Source organism: Furipterus horrens, unplaced genomic scaffold (assembly GCF_987537825.1).
Source record: "Furipterus horrens unplaced genomic scaffold, mFurHor1.1.pri manual_scaffold_1, whole genome shotgun sequence".
NCBI lineage: Eukaryota > Metazoa > Chordata > Mammalia > Chiroptera > Furipteridae > Furipterus > Furipterus horrens.
The window spans coordinates 156201640-156227611 of NW_028327171.1; the positions used below are offsets into that span (position 1 = coordinate 156201640).

The window sequence follows — 25972 nt, forward strand, 5'->3', positions numbered from 1 at the left end:
GGGGGAGGTCTTAATATTTAGGAGTGTAAGAGAGTTCTGCTATCAAAACATTTGAGAACCACTAGATTAAAAATAATTAAAGATACTAAGTGTTGATGAGAGGAAGAAAATTAATACTTATTATGAGTGTTTGTTATGTTCTGAGCTCATTCAATTCTCATGAATGCCCTAAAAGGTGAATATTATTATCTCCATTTATAGGTGAAGAGAGTGAGTTCAAAGAGACTAAGTTTTTGTCCAAGGTTATAATTTAAACCCAAGTCTGAAAAACTCCATGCTCTTTCCTCTTACATCTTATTTCTACTAAATAAGATTTTTATTCCATAATTACAAGGTTTAGATTGATCAAAGGATTGACTTTTGTGTTTAGTGTTTGAGTTCTTGGTGTATATATGTGTGGGGGAAGGTATCTGGACAAAGAAACTAGGAGAATTAAGGATGTAATAGGAAATGAAAAAATAGGTTGCAGCAAAAAATAACTTTATATATAAGCTTAACTGATGGTAAATTTGCAAACAAGAATAAAAGAAACACTCTAGAAAATCAAAAAATATTGACCTTTTAAGAGATCAAATATATAATCCTCCTTTAGGTCCCCATTCATTGTACTCTTGTTAAGACTAGCTACCATTTATTTAGAGCTTCAAGTTCAAGCCCAGTATCAAATGCTTCCATTCATTACCTTACCCAGTCCTTATATCCACTGTTTGTGATCAGTACTGTTATTCCAAACTGAAGCTCTGAGAGGTGAAATGATTCACTTAAGGTGGCAGTGGGAGTGAGTAAGTGAATCAAGACCTATTTCAGGGCTGACCCCAAAGCTCATCTCTTCACTAAACTACACTATGTGCCTGCTCCCCAGAGAATTTTAGCTTCTTGAGGACTGGGCCCAGATCTTTTTTCCCCAGAGATCCCATGCCTACCACAATACTTGGTACATAGTTGGAGCTCAGTATTTTTTGTTGTTGTTGTTGAATGTATGAATGTATAAATGAATGCTATAAAAGTCCAGCCTGCTTTCTTTTTCTAGAAGCTGATTAAGAACAGGATCATATTGTTAATTCAAGATGCTGGAATGCCAGCCTAGCTGAACCACCCAAGTTTGTTAATTTAATTTTTTTTCTGGTAAGATTCCATACTTATTATTTCTCATAGTCACTTTTGTACTTTATGTTTCTACATCTTATCTGGCCTATGGTAAAACAATAGTTTTAAACAAACCCCTTGGGGCAGAGTTAGCACTTTGTAACTTAGGTAGAATTGCTCTCACTAGACTCTGCTGAAGCTTGTTACAGGAGAAAGACACATAATATATACAAATTTTAGACTGGAACAAAATTCTCTGATTTAAGAAAAAAGACCAGAAGCATTAGAAATGCTTTTATATTAAACAGTTAGGGGGATAACAATAATCATAACTTACTATTTATTATATATCATTTTTGAGGATACAAATCATTATATCTCTATAGAAATCTGTTTGTTTGGTGTTGTAGAAATTGATTGATGCCACTCAGCATCCATTCTTTTTTTTTCTTCTCTACTAACAGAATTCTGATTTTATTTGGGGTAGCAACATGCTTCCTTTGCAGCTAGCTATGGCCATGTTACTAAGTCCTGCCAATGAGACACAAATATAAAGGGTTGTGTAAATTTTCTGGCATAAATATTTAAATTGAGGAAATAAAATTCAACATCCATTAATAATTTTTTTAAAAATCTTAACAAACAATGAATAGAAGGAAACTTCCCTGATCTGATAAAAGAAATCCAAAAAACCAATAACTAACAACATAGTTAATGATGAAATATTGAAACTTTCTTCCTAAGATCACAAGCAAGATAAAGCACCAGTTCTATTCATTTGTATTTAAAATTATACTAGATGTCCTAGCCAGCATGATAACGCAAGAAAATAAAAAGAAGAAGAAGAGGAAAAAATATTGGAGAGAAAAAAGTTGTTGTTCACAGATGACATGATTATCTGTATAGAAAATCCTAAGGAATCTATTAGAAATCAGATGAGAACTAATGAGAAAATTTCTCAAGTTTGCAGTATATAAAGCAAATATGCAAAATCAATTGCATTTCTATATGTTATCAACAAATAATTAGAAAATAAAATTTAAAAAATAATATTAACAACGGCATTCAAAAGTTCATAACAATAAATTAAACAAAAGATGCATAGGATCTCTACCTTGAAAATGACAAAACATTGCTGGGAGAAATGTAGTGATCTAAATGAATGGAAATTTATGTCATGTGTAATTACTGGAATAGTCAATATTTTTAAGATGCCATTCTTCCCAAATTGACCTGTGGTTTCAATGCAATTCTAATAAAAATACCAGCATATTTTTGAATAAATTGACAAGCTAATTCTAAAATTACTATGGAAATGCAAAGGATCTAGGATGGTCAAAACAAAAGAACAACAATGTTGGACTTATGCTCCAGATTTCAAGATTTTTTTTATAAAGCTATGGTAATAAAGATTATAAGGCATGGTTACATGACTGTATTCAAAGGAACAGAACAGACTGTCCAGAGTTAGACTCACACATACTCAGTCTATTGCCCTTTATTAAAGGAATCAAGATAATTCAATGAGGAAAGAAAAATCTTGCTTAACAAATAGTGCTGCATATTTTCATGGAAACAGAGTTGAACCTAGGTCTTTTTCCCTCACTCAAATACAAAAAAATATTTTGAGGTCTTAGTCATCACTGTAAGAACTTCAACCACAAAGCTTCTAGAAAAAAAAATACATAGCAAGAATCTTTTGACATTAGAGTGTGCAAGGATGTTTTAGAACAAAAAATAAACTATGATATTAAAAATTGATAAATTGAACTTAATTCAAACTAAAACTTTGGTTTGACCAAAGTCATTGCTAAAAAAATAAAAATGCAATCCACAGGCTGAGTGAAAATATTTGCAAAATATATTTGTCAAAGAATATCCAGAATATATAAAGAACATATACAATAGGATGTTAAGAAGACAAACAATCTAATTTTTAAAAGTGGGCAAAATATTTGAAAAGATACTTCACAAAATAAGATATAAGAATTGAAAATAAACACATGAAAAGATGCTCAACATTATTTGTCACTAAGGAACTGCAAATTAAAACTACAATGAGATACACGCTTATCAGAATGGCTAAAACTAAGGAGACAGACAATACCAAGTACTAGCAAGGATTTTAAGTAACTAAAACCCTTACACGTTGCTGATAGAAATGTAAAATGGTACCTATACTTCAGAAAATACTTTGATAGTTTCTTGTAAAATTAAAATTATACTTATACAATTTAGCAATTCCAATTCTAGATATCTGTTCAAGAGAAATAAAAAATCCATCTATCCACACAAAAACTTATATGCAAATTATCATAACAGCATTTTTTATGGTAGCCAAAAAAGTGGGAAACAACCCAAATGTCCATCGATGGAAGAATGAATAAACAAAGTATGCTCAATCCATATGATGCATTATTACTTGAAACAAAAGGGAGCAAACTGCAGATAAACACAAAATCATGGATGAATCTCAAAAACATTATTTTGAACAAAAGAAGGCAGACATGGAAAGGTATATACTACATTATTCCATTTATATGAAATCCAAAAATAGGCAAAAGCTATCTAAATTATAGAAATCAAAAAGTGGTTGTCTCTGATGAAGTAGAACTGATGGTAATGAGGTCTAAGGGAAATTTTCTGAGGTGATGAAAATGTTCTATATCATATTTTGGGTAATTATATTGGTATATTCAATTTTCAAAACTCATCAAAATGAACATTTTTGATGTGTGCATTGTAGTACATGTCAATTATACCTCAAAAAAAAAAAAAAAGAAGAAAAGAAAAAAAGCAGGGGGACAGACACTATCTCTGATACTTGCATGCAAACACAATTCCTAAGAGTTACAATCAGTGATGAGTTCAGTTCCTTTCATGGTCAAAATATTTTTGGTTATGTCAGATTCTAGTAGAGAATCACACCTAAGTGTCTTAAAATGATATTATAAAACATGTTTGTCTTTTACACGGATTGATACCTTGGATGTATCCAAGTACTAAAGGTCAATGGAGGTTTAGAAAGTCATTTCATATATACTAGATTTATGGTAGTAAACGGCTCAGTTTTGAACTGACCTAGATCTTAGTATACAGATCACCAATTAGTCATGTGGCCTTGGGCAAATTCCTAACCTCTCTGAGCCTCTGTTACTTCCCTTGCAAATAGAAATAACAAAATCTGCTTTGACTTGCTGTTATTATTAAGACTGAATGAAGCCATGTATATAAAGCCTTCAGCACAGGGCCTGGCACTAACCAAATAATAGCTCTTTATCATTAGAAAGATATTAAATAATTTTATTTAGAACATGTCATTGACCATACAGGTAAACCATCACAATGCAATTTGCCTTCAACCATCATCACCTGAATAATATATGATTTTAATAGTTGATTACAGTGTGTTATAATGTAGTCACTGCCTAATTTCATAATGAATTAGGTAGAAGCAAAGGCTACAAAGGCCTTCCCCAAGCAGTAAGGGAAATCCACATTTTCCACGGTATGTCAGAGGAAGCTGCAAAACATGTTATTTTTGGCAGAAGTCTTTGTAGTGGAGAAAGATGTTTTGAGAAAATGTGGGTTACTATTAAATGACCACAGAAAGTGGTGGTCATTTAGAATAGATGACCTCAAAGGGGCTGGAGATGGGCACAGGCCAGAGAAACCTATAGTGAAAGACTCGGTCCCCTTGTCTGCAGAACACAAAGCCAAGTTTACCATATCTTGACCTACACAGGGAGACAGATGCTGCAAGGACCCAAGGCTAGAACCATGTAGTAAGATAACTTCCCCTTGATTCAGAACAATCCAGGCAACTGAGAAAGCCGCTGAGATCGAACCAGACAGGGGGGAAATGCCAGGGAGTTGGCGAGCTCCTGCCAAGTGCAGCTCAGAGCGGGGGCTATCTCTACGGAATATCAGTGTTCAAAGATGCCAGAGAATCATTTACTTACCTGCAAGGGTTGGCGATTTCTTCTGGTGTTGTTTTCATAAAAGGGGAGACGGGTTTTTCCACAAAAGAGCCAAAGCCCAGTCTAAAGTTGCTGGTTAATTTAGACATCTCCTTGGAAAGCAGGGAGCCCAGCTCTTTGATTGTGTTGAGGTCATCATCCATGGAGGCCGAGAGGTCCATGAGGTAATACAAGTCCACAGGATAATCCTCAGTCTGGCGGACTTGCACTTGCAGAGTCTGTTCACCACCTGCAAATACCCCACAGGAAAAGCGAATCCATAAATATGCATTGAGACTTGTTTGTGACTGGGCCAGCTGGCTATTTCATTTCAATAAAAACTTACTGAAGATACTAATGATTTCATAAACTACGTGGCCAAGTTTATAAATGAATGAGCCCATGAAAATCTTTCAGCAGTGTGTTTAGAGCTACTGAAAGGGGTAAGAGTTAGGATATTTTATATCTCCTTGGGAGAACTAGCATCCATTTAGATGGGAGATAAGCTGAATTTTTGTACATGGTTTTAGAAACAAAGAGCAAAATAAAAAGGAGTTTAAAGCTACGTTAAACTCTTGAAAAAGTGTGAGGTAAACCTTAACAATATTTGAGCAATTCAAATGGTTATTAGAAAAGGCTTTCTTAGTAACACATTTGGAGTGCAAATGACTAATATGAATAAAGAAAAGCAATTCTCTGTTTCCTTAAGAATGGGAAATCTGAGTGATAATAATCAATGATATTGTAATATGTGGTACAAGATATATTAGCAGGACAGTGATATCACCATGTGACATCAGATTTATTTATTTACATGATTCAATGCTCATATAAATGATAACATACCTGGTCTCAATTTAAGAATCAAGCTTTGAGGTGTAATCTGAACAATGTCAGAACTATTTTTCTGTCTGCCTACACTGAGAGGCTTATTTGTAAGTATTTCTACTTGGGAGACAGGGTTTTCTATGAAATGTAGTTGACATCCTTTAGCTAGAAGATTTGCTGGGATATCACATCTTTCACCAACTCCAGATGGCAGGGTAAAATTCTAAAAAAGAAAAACAATAAAGAGAAAAAGAAGACAAATCTGTATTTATTCATAAGATAAAATTTTACTTTGTTTGCTCTTCTAGCCAGGCAGCTTGTCATATTCAGAATATCATACCCCTGATAGCACAATAACCAGAGAAGTCTGCCATTAAAATTCTGAGAAAAATTGTGTTCTTCTTTTAATTGTATTCAGTTGAATTTACCTAACAGTTTTGTGGTGTTAAAAAAATAATCCTAGGACTGTCCAAGTTCTCAGTGTGTCTAGTACCAAATCCAGCCTTTTCTGTGGATTCCTGCATTGCCTTATCTAGCTCTCCATCCTGGTTTCATTCATGGATGTGCCATCCTACGTTACAGCATTACTTCATTAATGCTAGCCTCCTGGGAACTTTAAACTCAGTGTCTTAAAGTGTTCAGTTTAAGGTCTTTTAGAACTCTCTCCAAGATTTGGAAGTGGGAACCAAAATGAAAGAGAATATAGTGTAGGAGACTGCTTTTCAGTGTAACACTTGGGAATTTCCTAGTACTCTCTGATTCATGTGGGTAGAATGAGGCAGGGAAATGAGTGTTTCCAGGCAGAAATGTGGCAATTCCAACTTTGCAATTCCCAGGGAAAGGGAAGATAGAGTGGAGAGATAAATACTTGTCTTACCTAATATACAAGGCAACTCTAAGGCTTGTGAGGCTCTAAGTAAAGTCAGACCTGAGGCCATTGACTCTCATTCTTGGAAAGAAGCAGACCAACGCTCATATTGTTTTTCCCATTCCTGAGAATTCTAAGCCACTTGCTATTTTCACTAACTAGGAAAGTTATATTTCTTCTGAAATTGATTTTTGAGGCTATAATGTGTTGTATATCAGTCAGACCTGTGCATATTTGCAGCACCAGGCTAATTGCAGCAAACTAACTCCCATGATGTATCCAAAGTAAACAGTGGCTGGACAAGACTCAGAATCCTTCTCAACATGTCACTGTTACCACCTGTAATTATCATCTTTGCCAAAGGATTGGAGCTGATGTTAATCATAAAAGCTATTTTTCTATCTGCTCCAAGCAGAAGGCTATCTTCTTTTTTGCTCCAACTGCCTCAACTGATCCAACTACTACCATTAGAATAATCTGGCCTTAAAATTTGACATTAACTGACTACCAAGTATCATCCACAAGTAATCAGTAGTAACTTAAGAAGCTCTCTTAAATGAGTGCTAAAAGATGCATTGAAATAAAAATTCCAGAGGTGAACATTTTGTTAGCTGATTTTTTTTTTTTATGTCTCTGATATGAAACTACTATTATTTTTTTCAGGGAATCAATTAAAAATAACATGAATTTTTCCCTCTTTGTATATTCTCAAATCTACTTTTGACACATGAGCTCAAAAAAGTATAATTCCAGGTGCTAAGTGAAAAAGGTAAAGGGATTAAGGAAAAAATAAAAAAGAACCTCAAAAATAAACAGTTATGGTGAAGGGAGGGTGGGGGAGGTAGAAGAGGGTAAAGGAGGAATAAATTTTCATGGAAGAGACTTGCCTTGGGGTGGTGAACACACAATACAATATATAGACGATGTGTTATAAAATTGTACCCTGAGACCCATATAATTTTATTAACCAATATCACCCCAATAATTTAAGGAAAAAAGGAAGAAAAGCACAATTCCCTTGCATAGCACTTTTGTTTGTGCCTCATCAGTCAAAGCAGTAGGGGAGCGAGCCGGGTTTTTGCCCTGTGAGGTCTTCCTCCATAAATACACAGTCAAGTTGGGAGGTGGGTCTTAACAGTTCTAACCTAGTGAGTTGGGCATCCAGGTTTGTTACCTGTGAGCATGCTACCAGTCTTTGCTGAACTTGGTATTAGTTTGTTTTGATTTGTGTTTAGGTTCTATTTATGAGATTCAGTAGAGAAGTGTTCTAAATCCATATAAAGCTAAGCAGCTTTTTCTTACCAAGAATCATTTATAAGTTTCTCTCTAGTGTTCCAGGGGGCAGTGACTCAGGTTGGCTTGTAATCCATTCCCCAGTCCTTCCACATACTTGTCCCTTTGATGATATAAGGAATGTCTATTTTGGGCTTTGTCACTGTGGTATAGTCACCAAGCTCATAAAAATGTAATATTTAACAGAACTAGATAATGCCTGAACAGTAAAGTTTACAATTCATTTTTTTAGAACATAGTAGTGATTCAGAATGGGTCCTGATTCCCAGATGGAAAACAACTAGGGTACTGAAGTCAAATGTATATTTAACTTTAGAAAATACCTTCTCCATGACTCTGATGGCATTTGACATGTAAGCAGTTAGAAATGGTTTTAATATAAGAGGAGGAATCAGTTTAAATAAAAGATCTTGAGTTAAATATTTTTTGGAACAGTTTGACATACACTCCCTCTGCAAATTGCTTTTGAAAGTAATCCCATCGGTGACTACTTTGATCTACTAATGCATACATTTTTCCTTCTAGATTTGTTTCACTTTTATAACCCCATAGAAAGCTGGACACTATCAGAACAATCACTGATGGAATTAACATAAATGTAATCACAGTCTTTACAAACATGTTGAGGCCATTTGTTTTACCTCCTGAGAACACCAGGCACACTGAGGTCCCACGAGCAAGCAGTCTGCACAGGTTTCTGCACCTCCCATGACACAGCCACCTGCGTGTAAGCCCAGCAAGATATCAGGGACTCAGCACACTCTCAGTCACTCCATTTTCCACACTTACAGCTCTTAAAGGACTTGAGTGAAGCAATATCAAAGTTTATTTTTTGTCTTCAAAGGTCAGTCCTCAAAATGTTAGCAATTCACAGAGTTTATATTTGACATCCAAGTTTATATTTGAAAATATGTATGTCTTATTAGCCAAAAATGATCACTCTCTTTTTCTTAAAATATAAAAATATTTCCATGTTCACAAATATAGGATCATCATATTTATTGTCCTCATTCATTATCATTCACTTTAATTTTTAAAAATTATTTGCACCCATATAAAAATGCTTCTCTCTTTAAATGTACTATATTTTTATTTTTAAAATAAATCATTGTCTCCTCTCAAGGTTATTCCTTGTGTTTTATAAAAAAAAAAAGCAGGTAAAAGTAACAAAATCATTGTCACAATTGTATTAAGAAGTCCTATTGTGTAGTAATGCTGTTTAATTCTCCTCATTAAAATGCCCATACAACCTTTGTATTTATTTACCTTAAGCCCAGAGCATTTGCTGTGGAAACAGCCCTGTGTCTGCCTGTAATTTGTTAAAAGTGTTCGCTCAATGGCAAGAAAGCAATCAAACAGATCAAATAAAAAATGACTTCAGATCTAGTTTCTGAACCAAATGACAGGTTTGTCAAGCATACCACGAAAGCAATATATTGTAGAGCTCAGGTCTTACCTTGTACGTGATCATTCCTTCCTAGAAATAGAAAGAACAGGCAAAGCAGTTCAATCCCCATTCGTTTCAGTTCTCGCTGTGCAGACAGATTAAAAAATGAATTACCTTCAGCGTTACAAGACCAAAGCTGAACATCGTTAAAAGTCTTTCTTTCTCAAAGTGTAACATTTTAAATACTACTTACACAGCTTTGAAAAGAAACTTGAGATGTAAATAAAGAAGTTGAGACTGAAATGAAAACAGAGGCTACCTGGACAGGTAAAAAAGAAAAGCTGCGTTTAAAAGCAACTTCAACATGATTTACTTCCTTGTTCTCCTTATAAGGAAGGCAGGTGTACAATCACCAAGAAGGTGGAGAAATTCATTCAGTAGAAATTTTTGTGTAAATGTGATTAGTCTCTCTGCATCCTAGAGAAAGTCAGTACCTATAGTGAAATATTAATCAGTGAAATGTCAAAAGAGAATTGAAATGATTTAAAGTTGTTTCTAAAATAATTTTAATTAAGTAAAAACAGTAAAAATGATAAATAAAACACAAATATATGCTACAGGCAAGGAGGATTTTTAAAAAATGAATTAAGAAAAATACCTGAGATTTTTGTATTCCATTTAAAATCCTCTGCAGAGATTTTGAAATGAACTCTGAAAACTATAAACCATAATTTCACAGTTCATTTAGAAGGCGGGCCAGGGAAAGCAGCACATGGTACTCCCTTATTTTTCAAATTGGACAAAAGATATTTTCTATAAGAATAGAATTTTTATTTTTAAATCAATATTGAAAATAAATATACTATATTAAGATCAAATTAGACCATAATTTGTCTCAAAACGACAACAATGGAAACAGAAAAAATGATGCCCAAGATTCTGAGTCCCTCTTGATAGGGACCACGTGCTCCTTTTGTGTACTGTCCCAGCTTCTAGCTCACCACTTGGAACATAAGGAGGTACTTATTTGTTGAACAAAAGAGTGACAAATTTAAAAGCTATACAATCTATGGCTAAATTCACAAGATTGATTCCATATAGTTCCTAACGTATTCAAGAGAATGTTTTGGGATTTATGAAGACTACAAACAGGTAAGAATAAAATATTCACTTTGTTACTCAGCAAACTGAAGTTAGACAGGCTTCTTTGTGGCTGGGCCTACATCCTGGGAGATTATCTTTTAAAAGTGTATTTCTAAGCAAGCATATGAAACCTGTGGGAAAAAAAAAGGAAAACTAATTATAGGTTCTTCTCAGAAGGCTATATTCAATTTTGAACTCTGTCATACACAAGAACCTGGAAGAACATGGCAAGAATCCTGTAGAGAGAAAACAGAATTATTAAAGAAGAGTTGGAAGTATGCCTTTTGGGAGAAAAATAGAGTTATATCAAATAAATTGAAGAAGAAAGATTGATGTGCAAATTATCCATGTCCCTGATGTTGCCTCCGTTTCTGTATCCACTATCATTTATTCATCCAACAAATATTTATGGAACATTTACTTTGTGTCAGGTGTGTTCTAGAAGAAGAGCCTATGTCAGTGAGCAAGCCCAAGCTCTTGACATGTGAAACACTTGTATATTCTAGGTTGGAGAGCAATGGTAGGGAGACAGATCCTTAAAATCAGGCATTGATAAGGGCTATGAAAAATTATAAAGCTGGGTAAAAGGGAGAGGAACTATGTGTTCTATTAAAGATAGTCAGGGAGGATTTCTCTGCTCAGCTGACACCTAACAGAGTCTTTGTTCTGGGCTATCTTTTTAAGCATGTTTGTAAAATGAACAGCTTCTGAAGGTAGAGGTGATGTTATCCTTCACATTAAGGAGAAAATTTGCTTATACCTTGGGAAGATAGAGTGCCACCCTCCACAACCAGAAGCAGGCATGTTCAGTGCCTATTATAAAAGATTCAGCTTCCGTAGACTTGGGTTTTCTGGTTTCTCTCTTGTAACAACCCTCCACATGTGCAGGTGTCACCTCTTCCCATTTGGGTCACCCTGTGGGTATTGGCCTTGGGAAACTGGTGAAATAAAATGCAGACCCTCTGGCCACTGACATTGCTATGAATCCTTCACATCTGACCAAGGAATCTCATGTCTCTGCCAGCATCTATGAATCTGTGATTATCTAACTTGTCAGCTAAGCAAGTAAAAAACCTCAAGCCCTGCACTGTTCTTGACAATCTCCTACTTGAAATCGCTTATTTTCTATAGACTAAACATGTACTTTCCAATCTCATTTTGGAAGATAAGAAGTTGCAACCCATAAGACTGCCTGAAGTGCCTTGGAGTGAATGGAACTGCTTTGGGCTCCTCAGGTTTCCTCAGGTCCTGAGTTGCCTCTCTGCCCACCAACCTCCAGGGCAGCTACTGCCGGACACTTTGGATGAGCTGGGACCAGGGATGCCTGCACAATTCTCCATCTGCCCACTCCCTGAAAATTTTCTCTCAGGTTCTAGCTGTCATCAAAAGCTCTTCCTCCTGGTAATATAGTTAGACTATCTCTCCCAACCTGTCTTGCAGTTAAGAGAACCTCAGCAACTTAGCTCTTGCCAATGGGATTAGAATGGGAGTGACATACACCACTGTCAGACCATCTCCATGCCCCCCTGCCAGCTGGATGCAGGCAGCAACACCAGTGTGCCACTCAATGTGACCCTGTGTTTAAATCAGAGACCTTGTACTATCCCAAGTACAGAATTCCACCCAGGCCCTGAAATCCACATTGCACTGCTTTATTTGCTCTCCCTTCCCAGCTGCAGCCCCTCCCCTACTTCCAAGCCTGGAAGGCCCTTTCCTCCTTCCTATGCCTCTCACTTGACTTACTCACCGTCTAGGTCTCAGTGCAGATATTACTGGAACTTCCCATAAGAAGACCTTTAAGGTCTCTCCAGGCTTCTTTTCCAAGAGACTTTCCCCAAGATAGCCCCTTTCACTTTCCTTGTAATTGCCTAAATGCTTGCCTCTCTCCTCCACTAGGCTGCATTTATTGAATTCTTACTAGGTATCAGGCAGGGGCTGTCTTAGTTATTGTTATACAGAACATCAACCTGCAAAAGCGACACTGAGTTGCTGCCTTTCACACACCCCCACTGGAGGACCTGGCCTGCAACCCAGGCATGTATCCTAACTGGGAATTGAACCAGCAACCTTTCCATTCTCAGTCGGCACTCCATCCACGGAACCACACCTCCTTATATTCCCAGCAAGCAGCATAATGCTTGGTACTTTGTATTTAAGTATTCAATTAATAGCTATCAAGTAAGTGGATGAATTTTATGTCTTCATTGTCTAGTATTTTGCCTGTTACAAAACAGGTACTTCATGAATAGTTAGTATATAGATGGTTAAATGAATAAATGGTTTTAGAAGGTACATAATGCTATTAGGAAAGAGAAAATGTGTTTCTCACTTGGGTTGAGATGAAAGCTGGAAAAAAAAAGTCTTAAAAGGCATGATGGAGAAAAGCAGCTGAATTTAAGAGAAAATACACAGTAGAACAATGCTACAATTAAACGCACGCCTACTTTGTTTTCCCCTTGGCACCACGCTGCGTAATTTGCACCAGACTAAAAGGCAGAAGGAAACCAATCTCACTTCCTGAAGATGTGGTGCCTGGTGCCCTCTCCTGGAAAGTACCTGTCCGTGCACCTGTTGTTCCATGAGATGGCCAGCACCCAAGAAAGCACCCGGTGTCCCCTTAGCCAAACCAACCAGATTAATTACCTATGTATTTGAACTGGAGAATAGAGATAAAAATCAAAGGTTTGGTCATGGGGGACTGAAACTGGCAGAAAGAGGACATGACCTTACATGAGCTTAGAGGGAACGTGATGCTTCACGAGTGAGCCCGTGTAAAGAGGAATCCGGAGCTATGAGGATTCAGAAGCCCAGGCACAGGAAAGCGATGATGAGTAGACAAGATGGTGAATAAAGAGTATCAACAGGAAAAACAGCAAAGAAGGAAGGGCCCCTGAGCCACATGAACTGAGGAACGCTAGAGTCAAACCCACAAACTCACTCTGACAGGGACAAAACATGGCCCAGGCTGAGAGCTGCCGTGGACCCCCAAATGTTCTTCCAATTGGATCTCCAGGAGCCCTTGCTCTTCCTGAGTTTCTCCAGCATCTGTATCGTTTAGAGTAATGTGTATTCTCAGAACAAATTGCCATCACTTGTGGGTGTTTGAAGAGATCTCTATATCCCTTAAAACCAAGGGACCCTAAGTCACACCATCTATATTTGAGATAGGCTGCTCCAGCCCACAGGATAGAATGTTATCATCTACTCAAAGGTCTGACTCCTTTCAAAGGGTCCGAGCTGGGGACAGGTTGACTCACAGAGCACCTCACAGCTAGGGAAGCAGCACCTTCTGTGCTCTGCCCTTCAACTGGCCTTCACTTCTGAGATTTAGAAACAGGTGGTCTTTAGTGGAATCCTGACTTCAGGAAGCCATGTCAACCATCTAACTCACTGTGCTGGACTTGGTATCTCCAGGACCCAGCCCTCATCCACATCAGAGAATGACAATCGAGGATCCAGCTGAGCCAGCCCTGGGGCACCTCAAAACACTCCTAGGAGAGTAAATACTGAGTCACTCGGGCTGGGAGACAATTCAAACCCTGGGGACCTTAATAATGACTGCCAGCTCTTGGGATGGCCTTGCTGTGTTTACCTGCTTTATTTCAAGAACTGGTGACCAGTCTACTTCCTGTTGTCTTTCCATGAAAATGTCTCAGAGTGAGTAGCTAAAAGAAGACAGTGGAAATGGATACTTTGTGTTTGGGTCTGGCCCTCATGTAACAGTGTGTGATGCACTGCACAGTAGGCTGTTTGCAGATGCTATGGCTGCCTAGGGAGGCATGGAATCTGGAAGTCATATCTTTGTTTCACATTTCAAGACCTTCAGAAAAATTCTTTTCAGGAAGGATGTGCAACGGTGTCCTGTCATCTTGGTGTATGATGCCCACAATGTGCTGAATGCTAGGGAAATTTTTGTGCCTTAAGTCTCCCATTCTAGCCTGGAGTTTACTTTTTTATTGTGGTAAAATATACGTAACAAAATTTATTATTGTTACCACTTTAAGTTGTAGTTTATTGGCATTAAGTACATTCACAGAGCTATGCAATTTTCACCACTATCTCCAGAACTTTTCATTATTTCAAAATGAAACTTTGTAACCATAAAACAATATCTTCCTATTTTCCTGGTTCCCACAGGCAACCACTATTCATTCTGCTTCCTATCGCTACAAAATTGACTATTCTAGATAACTCACATAAGTAGAATCAAACAATGAAGTCTATTGTGTCTGGTTTATTTCACTAAGTATAATGTTTTCAAGGTTCATACAGGCTGTAGCAGGTATTCGAATTTCATTTCTTTGTAAGGCTGAATAATATTCTATTGTATGAATATACAACATTTTGTTTATTCATCCACTGATGGTCATTTGGGTTGTTTCCACCTTTTGGCTATTGTGAATAATGCACTATGAACATGGTCGGAGAAGTTGGATACAGTAGGAAGAATTTATATTGTATGTGGAAAGACCTGGGTTCAAATCATAGCTATGCCAGGTCTTACTGTATATCCATCCTTGGGGATAGCATTTATTTCTCAGTACTTTAGTTTCCAGACTGTGCGATTGTGATGATATCCACTTTTCAGGATTATAGTGAAGATTTAATTAAACCATTCTGGGATGTATCAGATTTTGTGGGGCCTGAAGATTTTATGATTTAGGGGGTCCTTCTTAAGAAAGGAACGTAGAAAATGGACATACAATTCCAGGAAGCACAGAGAGTCCCAAACAAGATTAACTGAAAGAGGCCGATGTCAACACACATTGTAATTAAAATGCCAAAACTTAAAGACAAAGAAAGAAACTTAAAAGCACCAAGATAAAAGGAGTTAGTTATCTACAAAGGAGCTCCATAAGACTGATTTCTCAACAGAAACATTTCAAGCCAGAAGGGATTAGCATGAAATATTCAAAGTGATAAAAAACAAGGCCCTACAACCAAGATTACTCTACCCAGCAAGACTATCATTTAAAATTGAAGGACATAGAGACAGCTTCCCAGAGAAGAAAAAGCTAAAGGAATTCATCACCACCAAATCTGTATTGCAAGAACATTACAAGTTCTTCTTTAAGAAGAAGAAAAAAATAAAATAAAACAGACCAAAATTATGAATAATAAATGGCTATTAAAAAAAATCTTACCATTTACAATAGCATGAATAAACCTAGAGGGTATACGCTAAGTGAAATAAGTCGGTCAGAGGGAGACAAATATATGATTTCACTTATATGTGGAATCTAAAGAACAATGTAAGTGAACAAACAAAAGAGAAACAGACTCATAGATACAGGGAACAGACCGAAGATTGGCAGAGGGGTAAAGGGTTGGGGAGCTGGGTGAAAACGGTGAAGGGATTGAGAAGTATAGGTTGGTAGTTACAAAAATAGTCAAAGGGTTACAGCATAGGGAATATAGTCAATAATAGTGTAATTACTATATGGTGCCAGTTGAGGATGGAAATATCTGGGGGAATATTTATAAAGTATATATGATTATCTAACCATTATGTGTACACCTGAAGCTAATACAAAATAACGTTGAATGCAAACTATAATTGAAAAAAGCTTTAATTAAAAAAGAAAAGGAATGCAAATTGGAAATAAATTAAGAATAAAAGCATATTTTTATTTTTAATGAGAAAGAAAAAAATCTGTGGCAATAAATTACTGAAGCCTTGGAGACTCCAGGTCCTTTCTACTTGATATCACCTTAAGCAATTCACTAGAAATAGTTACCTAGAAATTCTTCTTGATGGTAATCTGGCTTCCCATCCCCACAGGGGCTCCCAGCCACTCACAGGTACCTGTGCAAGCTAGGGGACTGAACTGAGGCTTCATCTATTTCCTTGTAACCCACCCGCTCTGACTTTATTGAGGGTCTTGTTTATTGCAGTTAGTTTCATTGAGCACTTTCCATGTGCTGGGCACTGTTAAACGTTTATTAGCACTGCCCTCTATCATCTCACCACATGCCTATGAAGTGTGGACTGTCTTACCTCCATATATGAGATCAGGATACTGAGACGCTAAAAGTTGCCTAACCTGCCCAAGGCGGCACAGCGGCTCAGGCAACAGAGCCCTGAAAACAGATTCCTCCCTCAAACCTGAACTCTGCGTTACTGTGAAAAGTGCCTCCTGCTAGATCAGTGGTTCCCAGCCTTTCTGGCACCAGGGACTGGTTTCGTGGAAAATAATTTTTCCATGGACAGGGAGTCGGGGAGGACAGGAGGCGGAGCTCAGGTTGTAATGCCAGCAAAGCTTTGCCTGCCGCTCACCTCCTGCTGTGAGTCCCAGTTCCTAACTGGCCACAGACGGTACTGGTTGAGGACCCCTGTGCTAGGTGAAAGATGTTCATAAAATCACAAAGCCGCTCTCAACAAGAAATAGAATTCTCCAAGGAACCTTTAAATACATTTGTCTCTCAGTCTCTAGACCCCTTTGTCCCAGCTCCAGCTCTGTAGCTGTCTCTTTTTACCTTTGTCGTTCATCCTATCGATCAACACAAAAAAATGAGACAGAAACATGGTCCTGGATTATGCAATCCCTTTTTTCTTTCCTGCTCTGATTTAAGTCCAGTACTTATCTCTCAAAAATAAACTTGAACAAAACACGTGGTCCAATCCTTCATGGGAAGGTGACACCATGGGCTGGGGAGTCAGGTCTGGGGCTGAGTCCAGGACAGGGTGGTCACAGGCATTCCCTGTGGCTCAGAGATGACTCAGAGTAACTCCTGGTCCTCCACCGACTTTGGAGCGCAGTGGCCAGTCACACTGCTAATTTAAGGAAGGCAGTTGTCACTTGGCAAGTCTGATGTAAATCTTGTATGTTAGGCTTGCTTGAGAAACTCACACACCTCAGGTTTTGGAAATTACTTTGAAGTCCACAAAAACTGAGCTCCTTCTGTCCTTTAGTTTGTAGAACATATCCAAAAAATGAGATTTTTCCATAAAATACCAGCGAATGTGAATTTACACAGACTTGATTCTGAGAACTAGACTCTCTTTGTGTCCGTTTTTCCCTATATAAGAGGAAAATGGTACACTATGGCAGGAGGTCCATAGAAACAAATGGAAATATTGATTGCAAAGTGATCTGCTCACTCACAGATTGCAAAAATGCTAAGCATTATTTTTTATTTGTTTACAAAGATGATTCAAACATTCTAATCAGGGGTTAGAATTCTTTGTTTTTAAAATGTTTTTTCTTTTTTAATTGTTATTCTATTATAGTTATCCCGATTCTCCCCCAGTTGTTCTCCACTGCCTCGCCCACCCCTACCCACGCTCCCACAGTAAATCCCCACCCTGTTGTCCAAGTCCATGGGTCCTTTGTACTTGTTCCTTGACTAGACCCTTCCCCTTCTTTTCCCTGTTATCCTCCTCCCCCATCCCCTCTCGTCACTGTCAGTCTGTTTCTTGTTTCCATGCCTCTGGTTCCATTTTGCTTGTTTGTTTCATTCATTAGGTTCCTGTTATAGGTGAGATCATATGGTATTTGTCTTTCACCACCTGGCTTATTTCACTTAGCATGATACTCTCCAGTCCCATCCATGCTGTCACAAAAGGTAGGAATTCCTTCTTTCTTTCTTCTGTGTAGTATTCTATTGTGTAAATGTACCACAGTTGTTTAATCCAATCATTTACGAATGGGCACTTAGGCTATTTCCAGCAAAATATTTGTTTTTATGATGAGCACCATCTCTTCTAGCACCGCACTAGGCAGTGGCATTCCTAGTAAAAATGGACTCTGACTCATCCATTCATTCATTCGCTCACTCATTCAGCAATATCCCAGGCACAGTTCTGGGAACAGAATGTTGATTAAAACCACTAAAGTCTGTGGGAGAGACAGACAATGAACACCCAAACAAATAAAGATATCAGGAAGTGAATAATACCAGGAAAAATAAAGAATGATAAGAAGTCAAGATGGGATGGCCAGAGAGACCTCTGAGGAGGTGGCATTAGGCAGCACCCTGGGGAAGTAAGGGAGGGCATCATATTGCCCTCTGGAAGAAGAGTAAGTACAAGGCCCCCAGCAGGAGTGGGGACAAGCAAGGTCGCTGACAAGGCTGTGGAGAGAGAGGGTGATCACAAGGAAATAACAAAACAGGTCAGAAAGGCAAGGGGGGAGTGGGGAGTTTATCAGGAGATCCCTTTGGTACATGCTCAGGACTCCAGATTTGTATTCTGAAAAGGGAAGCTTTTGTGAGTTTTGGTCGACATGCTGTAGCTTGTGTTTTGAAAGGATCACTCTAAGTGAAAGAATAGAAACTGGTAGATCTATCAGAGGCTATTTCAGTAGTTGAGGCCTTAGATGATAAAGGCTTGGACAAGAAAAATAGTGAAAAGTGGTTGGATCCTGGATATCCTTCTAATATAGACAGAGTTTACAGTTGGACTGCTTGTAGGGAAAGAGAAGTTGAGGGCTCAGGAATGACTCCAAGAGTAATGTTGGCTCCTACTTGAAAACTCCACCATCACTCACAAGTTTTTCCAGACATGCCAGAGAGATATCATATAATATCTGCTCATCATGACTGTGACAGTGAGAACTAGTCAACTCTAATGACCTGTGGAGCCCTGTGGAGTCATAACTATAAAAGGTGTTTTGTGGCAGAACAGGGAAGGTCAAAACTGTGCAGGCAAGTGCTCTGTAATGAGACAGTCTACACACTTGTGTTAACATTCCTCCAGTCCAGTAAAAGACCAGCTAGCTGATATCTACATTCTGGGATTCCCCATGACTTGGCATTTGGAGAGCAAAAGAAAACATGGAAAATCCCCATGGTCCTCTGGTTCTCTCTAGATGCACTGGTAGACTATCAGGTCAGTTTCAATAGCAAAAGGATCTCTCCTAACAGAGTTTTAAAAGTGGATTCCTCATCAGGCCACTGTAAGAAGGTTTGAGAAATGGGTATATTTTATTATTTTAAAATCCTTGCGAAATGGAAGCATTTCAGATTTTTTTTTGTTTTTTTTTTTTACCTTAAAGATGTAACAGTAGGGAAGGTTGTTATTCTTTTAAAGCTCGGGGAAATGGTGGCCAAAAATTAAGTCTGAGAAATACCTTTGAGGAGCCATGTGTAGAATTTATTACTTTCAACTGCCATTCTATGAACTTTTCTGATTGCTACTGATGACCACTCACTGAATCCTATCAGCCAGTTTACACAAAATCAAAAAGAAAAAAGAACTGAGCATGATGCAAACACTTTACATTGTTCGAAAAGCTAAACAATAAATTATTCTAACAAACTATTGAAAATGTCATTCACCTGATGATGTCTCAAGATCTGGAAGAAGAGAAAGAAGAAAAGCCTTTAAAGTAAATTTAGATATCAGCTAACTAAAGATAATTTTTATACAACAGAAGTAGTGAATCTATATATCATTGGGCATAATTTTGGTCAGACAATAAGTGGCTCCAATGAGCTGTAAGATGTGAGAGGCTTGTTCGAGGGAGATTGAAAACCATCTGCCTGTCTTGCAACCTGTCAAGTGAAGCTGTACTTGTAGGTGGTCCCCTCCTAGCCCCAGGTTGCCGAGGAGAGTGGACAGTGCCTCTAATGGCAGAAAAATTACTAAACAGTAAGTTTATAATAAACTGTTATTACTAAACAACAGTTTCAATAATTACTAAAGTAGTGAATAATTTTCTTCATATCAAGGAGTTCAAAGTTTTAAAATCCTATCCACAACATATATAATTAAATTTTTGATAGAAAACTTGCTGTTGCATTGATGAAACTATGTTGCACTGATGAAACCTTGGGCATCAGTAAAGTAAAGCCCAGTAGCATGGGAAATGCAGATGTCAGCCCTTGTCTCAGTTTGGATATTGGTGAATTTTGGACATTTGTTGCCCAGTGTAAATTAATTTTAAAATAGTTTAGAGGCTAAATTTTAGTCAGTCAGGACTAGGAAGACAGAATTGAAATGTTATCTGCACCAATGGGATGATTTATTTTTATGTATGTCATTGGAAGAAGAGCACTGAATAAAGTAGGGACTTTAGATAATAATAATGCATCAATACTATTTCCCAAACTGCATCTGAAGAGAACTGTTAATTCTTTTTTTAAAGTAGATTTTATTGATTATGTTGTTACAGTAGTTTCAATTTTTTTCCCTTTGCCCCCCTCTGCCCAGTACCACCCTTCCCTCCAGCAATACCACCCCCCTTAGTTCATGTCCATGGGTCATGCATATAAGTTCTTTGATTTCTCCCTTTCCCATATTATTCTTAACTTTCCCCTGCCTATTTTGTAGCAACCAATTATGCTTCTTAATCCCTGCACCATTTCCCCATTCCTCTCCCTTCCCCCTCCCAACTGGTACCCCTCCAAATGTTCCCCATACCTATGATTCTGCTCCTATTCTGGTTTGTTTAGTTGGATTTTGTTTTTATTTTTTAGATTCAGTTGTTGATAGTTGTGAGTTTGTTGTCATTTTAATGTTCATAATTTTGACCTTCTTTTTCTTAAGTACATCCCTTTGACATTTCATACAATAATAGCTTGGTGATGATGAACTCCTTTAGCTTTACCTTGTCTGGGAAGCACTTTATCTGTCCTTCCATTCTAAATGATAGCTTTGCTGGTTAGAGTAATCTTGGTTGTAAGCCCCTGCTTTTCATTATCTTGAATACTTCTTTCCAGTCCTTTCTTGCCTGCAAAGTTTCTTTTGAGAAATCAGCTTATAGTCTAATAGGCACCCCTTTGTAGGTAACTCTCTGCTCTTCTCTTGCTGCTTTTAAGATTCTCCCTTTATCTTGAACCTTTGGCATTTTAATTATGATGTGTCTTGGTGTGGTCCTCTTTGGATCTAGCTTATTTGGGACTCTGTGCTTCCTGGACTTGTATGTCTATTTCCTTCACCAAATTTGGGGAGTTTTTCTTCATTATTTTTTCACATAAGCTTTCAATTTCTTGCTATTCCTCTTCTCCTTCTGGCAACCCTATGGTTTAGAAGTTTTCACATTTAAAGTTGTCTCAGAGGTCCTAAGCCTCTCCTCATTATTTTTGAATTCTTGTTTCCTCCTTCTATACTGGTTGACTGTTTTTTTCTTTCTTATTTTCTAAGTCATTGATTTGAACCCCAGTTTCCTTCTTTTCACCACTGGTTTTGTGTGGATTTTCCTTCATTTGATTTAGCATAGCCTTTACTTCTTTCCTTATGCGTTTGCTGTACGTAAGCATATCTGTCAAGCCTGTGAGCATCTTTATCACCAGTGTTCTGAACTCTACATCTTACATTGGTTATCTCTTCGTCGCTTAGTTCTCCCACTGGAACCTTGATCTGTTCTCCCTTTTAGGCCATACTTCTCTGTCTCCTCATTTTGACAGGCTGCGGTATTTGTTTGCCCCTGTGTCTTAGGTAGAGCTGTCCCACCTGTTACATTTAAGGGGTGGAGCCTTAGGTATTCATCAGTAGAGGGTGATCTATTTCACCACATTGTGGTGCTATATGTGGGGGAAGGGTCTGAGAGGGGCCTTTGCCAGCTCTCACCCTGATGCCCGACACTTCAGTTCCTCCCCATGTGTCCCTGATGCCTTTCTAGCTGCTTACTCAGTGCTAGAACTCAGAGTGAATGAGTCTGAGTAAGTCCATGCACAGGCCCTTTACAAGGAACTGCCTAGAACTCTATCAGCCACCTGTCTCATTCAGCCTCAACCCCCTCTGGTTTTTATAGCCAGAAATTATGGGGACTTTTTTCATCCCTGGAACCCTGAACTGGGGGTCTGCTATGGGGCTGAGACCCTTACTCTTCAGGGAGCGGGGGGATGGCTCCTGCAGCCAAAATATCTCTCATAATTTTTATCTGCCACAGGAAATCAGCTCATTCTATGTCTCTGCCCCTCCTACAAGTCCTGATGTGGCTTCTTTTTTCTGTCCTCAGTGGTAGGGCTTCCATTCAAGTAGATTTCATGAGGTTCTGAATGATGATTGTTCTGTAAGTTAGTAGTATTTTTGATGTGGTTGTGGGAGGATTTGAGTACCACATTTACTTATACCACCTTTTTTGTTCAAGAATCCCATCTAGGAAACCACATTACATTTGTTGTCACATCTTCTTGTGTTCCTCTTGAATTCTCCCCAATACACAAAAGCAAAAAGGGGGGGCACCACGAGAGGTAAATAACTTGCCTATGGTCTCATAGTTACTACGTGGAAAAGTTAGCCTCAAGTCTATGCAGTCTGGTTCCAGGTGTGTGGCTAACTCTTTTACTAAATTACTGTTACCCTAATAATATGATTTCAAATTGAATTACTTGTCAGTTAAGTCAGCAGAGTAGTGGAATAATGAGCATACCTGGCCCAGGTTCCTGCTCCCCTCTTCCCTAATTAGTGACTAGCCATACTCACATGGATAGTTTTCAATAATAGAACACCAGATTCCTGGTTCTCATAGTTGTGAGTAGATCCTGGAGGGAACTGGGCAGCTTAAAACAACAGAAATTTATTCTCTCATAGTTCAAAATGAAGGTTTTGGCAGGGTTGGTTTCTTCTAAAGGCTCTGAGGTAAAATCCCTTCCATGTCTCTTTCCTAGCTTCTGGTGGCTGCCCATCTTTGGTATTCAAATATACTTCAAGGGTACTGACTTGTAGACACATCATTCCAGTGTTTTGTCTTCACGTGGCCTTCTCCTCTATGTTCCCTCTCTGTGTCTTCTCTTCTTCTTACGAGGACACGTTATTGGATTAAAGGCCCATCCAATTAATCTAGCAGGATGATTTCATCTCAAAATCCTTAACTTAATTACATCTGCAAAGAGCCTTTTCTAAATAATATCACATTCATTCACATGTTCCAGGTGAACATATCTTTTGGTGGGACACCATTCAACCCACTATAGGGGCTAGTAATGCACCAGGGTTATTGTGAGGATTCAATGAGATAAACTTACATACATACCTGATGTATGGTAGGCATGCGACAAAAATGACAGCCATTTTTGTCATTATTATTTTGTCCAACAGGAGCCCCCCCCACCCCATACAAAAGGGTTGACTTGGGTAAATGCCTCTATTAAAATGAAGGTATTTATCTGTGTCTGGTTTATACAACTGTTATTCACATAACAATTGTTTTATATTATAGTCTTAGTTTCTAAAACTTAGTCTTGCCAAGAATTGTGTGAATTCCATCTCCCTTATTCCTTTTATAGATGGTAGGGGTGAAGAGACATTCCCAGTCAACACTTTAAGCTAATGACACTATGAGAAACATAAAAAGATTTTAAGTTTACAAATGATCTTCTCATCAAGAGAGTTATGAGCCAGGGTCTTGATGAATGAATCTCCTGTTCATTGCCCTTGCTGATAGACAAGGAGCAGAAAAAACAGCTGGGAAGCCTCAGCTGTTTCTCTGCCTCTTGGTTATCGTCTGTGGTCACCAGATGCAGCATTCCCATTTTCTGATCTGGATATTTATCTCAGGGACAGAGTTACAACTGAAGGCTGTGCATTCAATTCCCACCCCACTCCACACCCACTGTATTTGTATTGCATGGTTATTCCATCCCCTGCCTGCACTGTTTCCTGTGGTCACTTCTGGTGGCCACAGAACTCTGAGCTGGCTTCAGTGAATTCGTTCAGCATTTACCAGAAAGTCAGTGAGTCTCAAAATGTATGGGCAGTAGGAAGAGCCTTTAGTGAGCTGAGCCCAAATCTACTTCCTTGTCTCTCCAATCCTTTCTTCATAGTCAATCAACAGATATTCACTGGACATCCACTCTTGGTAAGGCATGATGCTAGGTGCAATTTACAATAGTGAGCAAGCTTAATGGGCAGCATCCCAGAGTGACAGTGAGTCACCTCCACACAGCCTGAATAGGTGTCTGTATGATCTCTGGTGAGCATTGGTAGTTTATATTTTACTTAGAAACAATTCTTTAATATATATGTTTTTAACCTGAGGGTCTGTCTATTAACAGAACCTAGAGGAGAAGGAAGGGGACCTTGGGAGGAGAAAACTATTTCATCTTCATTTGCACAACCCCAGACTGAAATCAAACATTTTCTTCCATTAATAATGTACACAATAAACCAAGATTATAGTAACAGTGCCTATAACTCTCACTATGATAAATCACACATATTTTTCATATCACTTTATAGTTGGTACAGATATCTCAAAACTTTGTAAACACTTATCATTGTATCAAAATCACAATAGTCATTAGAGCTGCCATTGGACATTGTTATTTAGTGTTATTAAGAGAAATGGCTTAAAAGAATCAGCTTCAGACATGGCTGGTGTGGCTCAGTTGATTGGAGCATTGTCCCATAGACCAAAATGTCACAGGTTTTATCCCTGGTCAAGGAACATGCCTAGGTTGTAGATTTGGTCCCAGATGAGGGCACATATGAGAGGAAACTAATTAATGTTTCTTTCTCACATCGATGTTTCTCTCCCTCTCTCCCCACCCTTCCCCTTCCACTAAAATAAGCATGTCCTTGGGTGAGGGGGGAAAAAAATACAACTTCAGCCACTGGATGGAATTCTGTCTCTCCAGGGATGTTTGCTTTTAAACAGAACTTGTTCCTGGGAGATTGAAAAAAGCAGCAAGGTAGGTGGAAGGTACACTCATTTTCTCCCAGGATCAAACTGGAATTACAACAAAAGTTAAGAACAATCAACCTGAATAACCAACTGAAGACTAGCTGAACAGAAGTCTTATGAAGAATTTTATAGAAGAAACCACATCAAGACTAGTAGGAAGGGCGGAAACACGAAAAGGACTGTCCCAGCTCCTACAGGAAGTGACTGAGATTCCAGAAGGATATCTCAGCTGTTAAGGTTCCCATAAGGAGCATGGAGTCTCAACTCCATGCCAGGGTCCATAGCCAAGAGTACCAAAGCCTGGGAGAAGTGCCCATATAACATCTGACTTTGAAAATCAGCAGGGATTCTGTCCACCAGGGGAAAAAAGAGTCTGCTAGAGATACAGGTGCACTCTTTAAGAGCCAACACCCCAAACCTCATTTGCAGACACTCATCCTGGGTTCTGGCACATGGAGTTTGGAGCAGACTAAAGTTGTATGAAGAGAGACTGGGGTTTGTGGCTCTGGGGAAAGAGCTGAAGGAACAGCTAACAGGGTCCCTGCACTGATTTCCTTTCCCACATCATAGACACTATATTTCTTGGTGGAACACCCCCCTTTTTATGGCCTGGGGGAATGTAATAGCCCTACCCTCTAGATTTCCTGTCATCCCACCCCATGGATCTCCCACCCTGATGAATAGTCAGCTACCCGGGCCAGGGTGTAGAGGTCTAAGCTGACTCAATGCCACAAAGCAGTGAAATGGGTCATCTGAACTGAGGAATACCTAAGGCTCCACCCCTTACAACATAACAGGTGTGACAGCTCTACCTAAGACACAGAAACAAACACAGGGA

General features: G+C 38.4%; 1 protein-coding gene across 4 annotated transcripts in view; it reads right to left on the reverse strand.

Annotated features, from left to right (window-relative positions):
* ITGB6 (integrin subunit beta 6) overlaps nucleotides 1–25972 on the reverse strand; it is a 159885-nt gene that overhangs the window by 81861 nt on the left and 52052 nt on the right. For 3 of the 4 annotated variants that reach the window (XM_090280223.1, XM_090280210.1, XM_090280228.1), the window contains 4 exons: nucleotides 9491–9566; nucleotides 8676–8755; nucleotides 5892–6096; nucleotides 5049–5295 (listed from right to left, as the gene is read on the reverse strand). In XM_090280223.1, coding sequence (XP_090136349.1) covers nucleotides 5049–5295; nucleotides 5892–6096; nucleotides 8676–8755; nucleotides 9491–9551 — 593 coding nt within the window. In that variant the 5' untranslated portion in view covers nucleotides 9552–9566. Of the gene's footprint in view, nucleotides 1–5048; nucleotides 5296–5891; nucleotides 6097–8675; nucleotides 8756–9490; nucleotides 9567–9674; nucleotides 9741–25972 lie in introns of all 4 variants that reach the window. The other variant, XM_090280214.1, reaches the window with a different exon arrangement.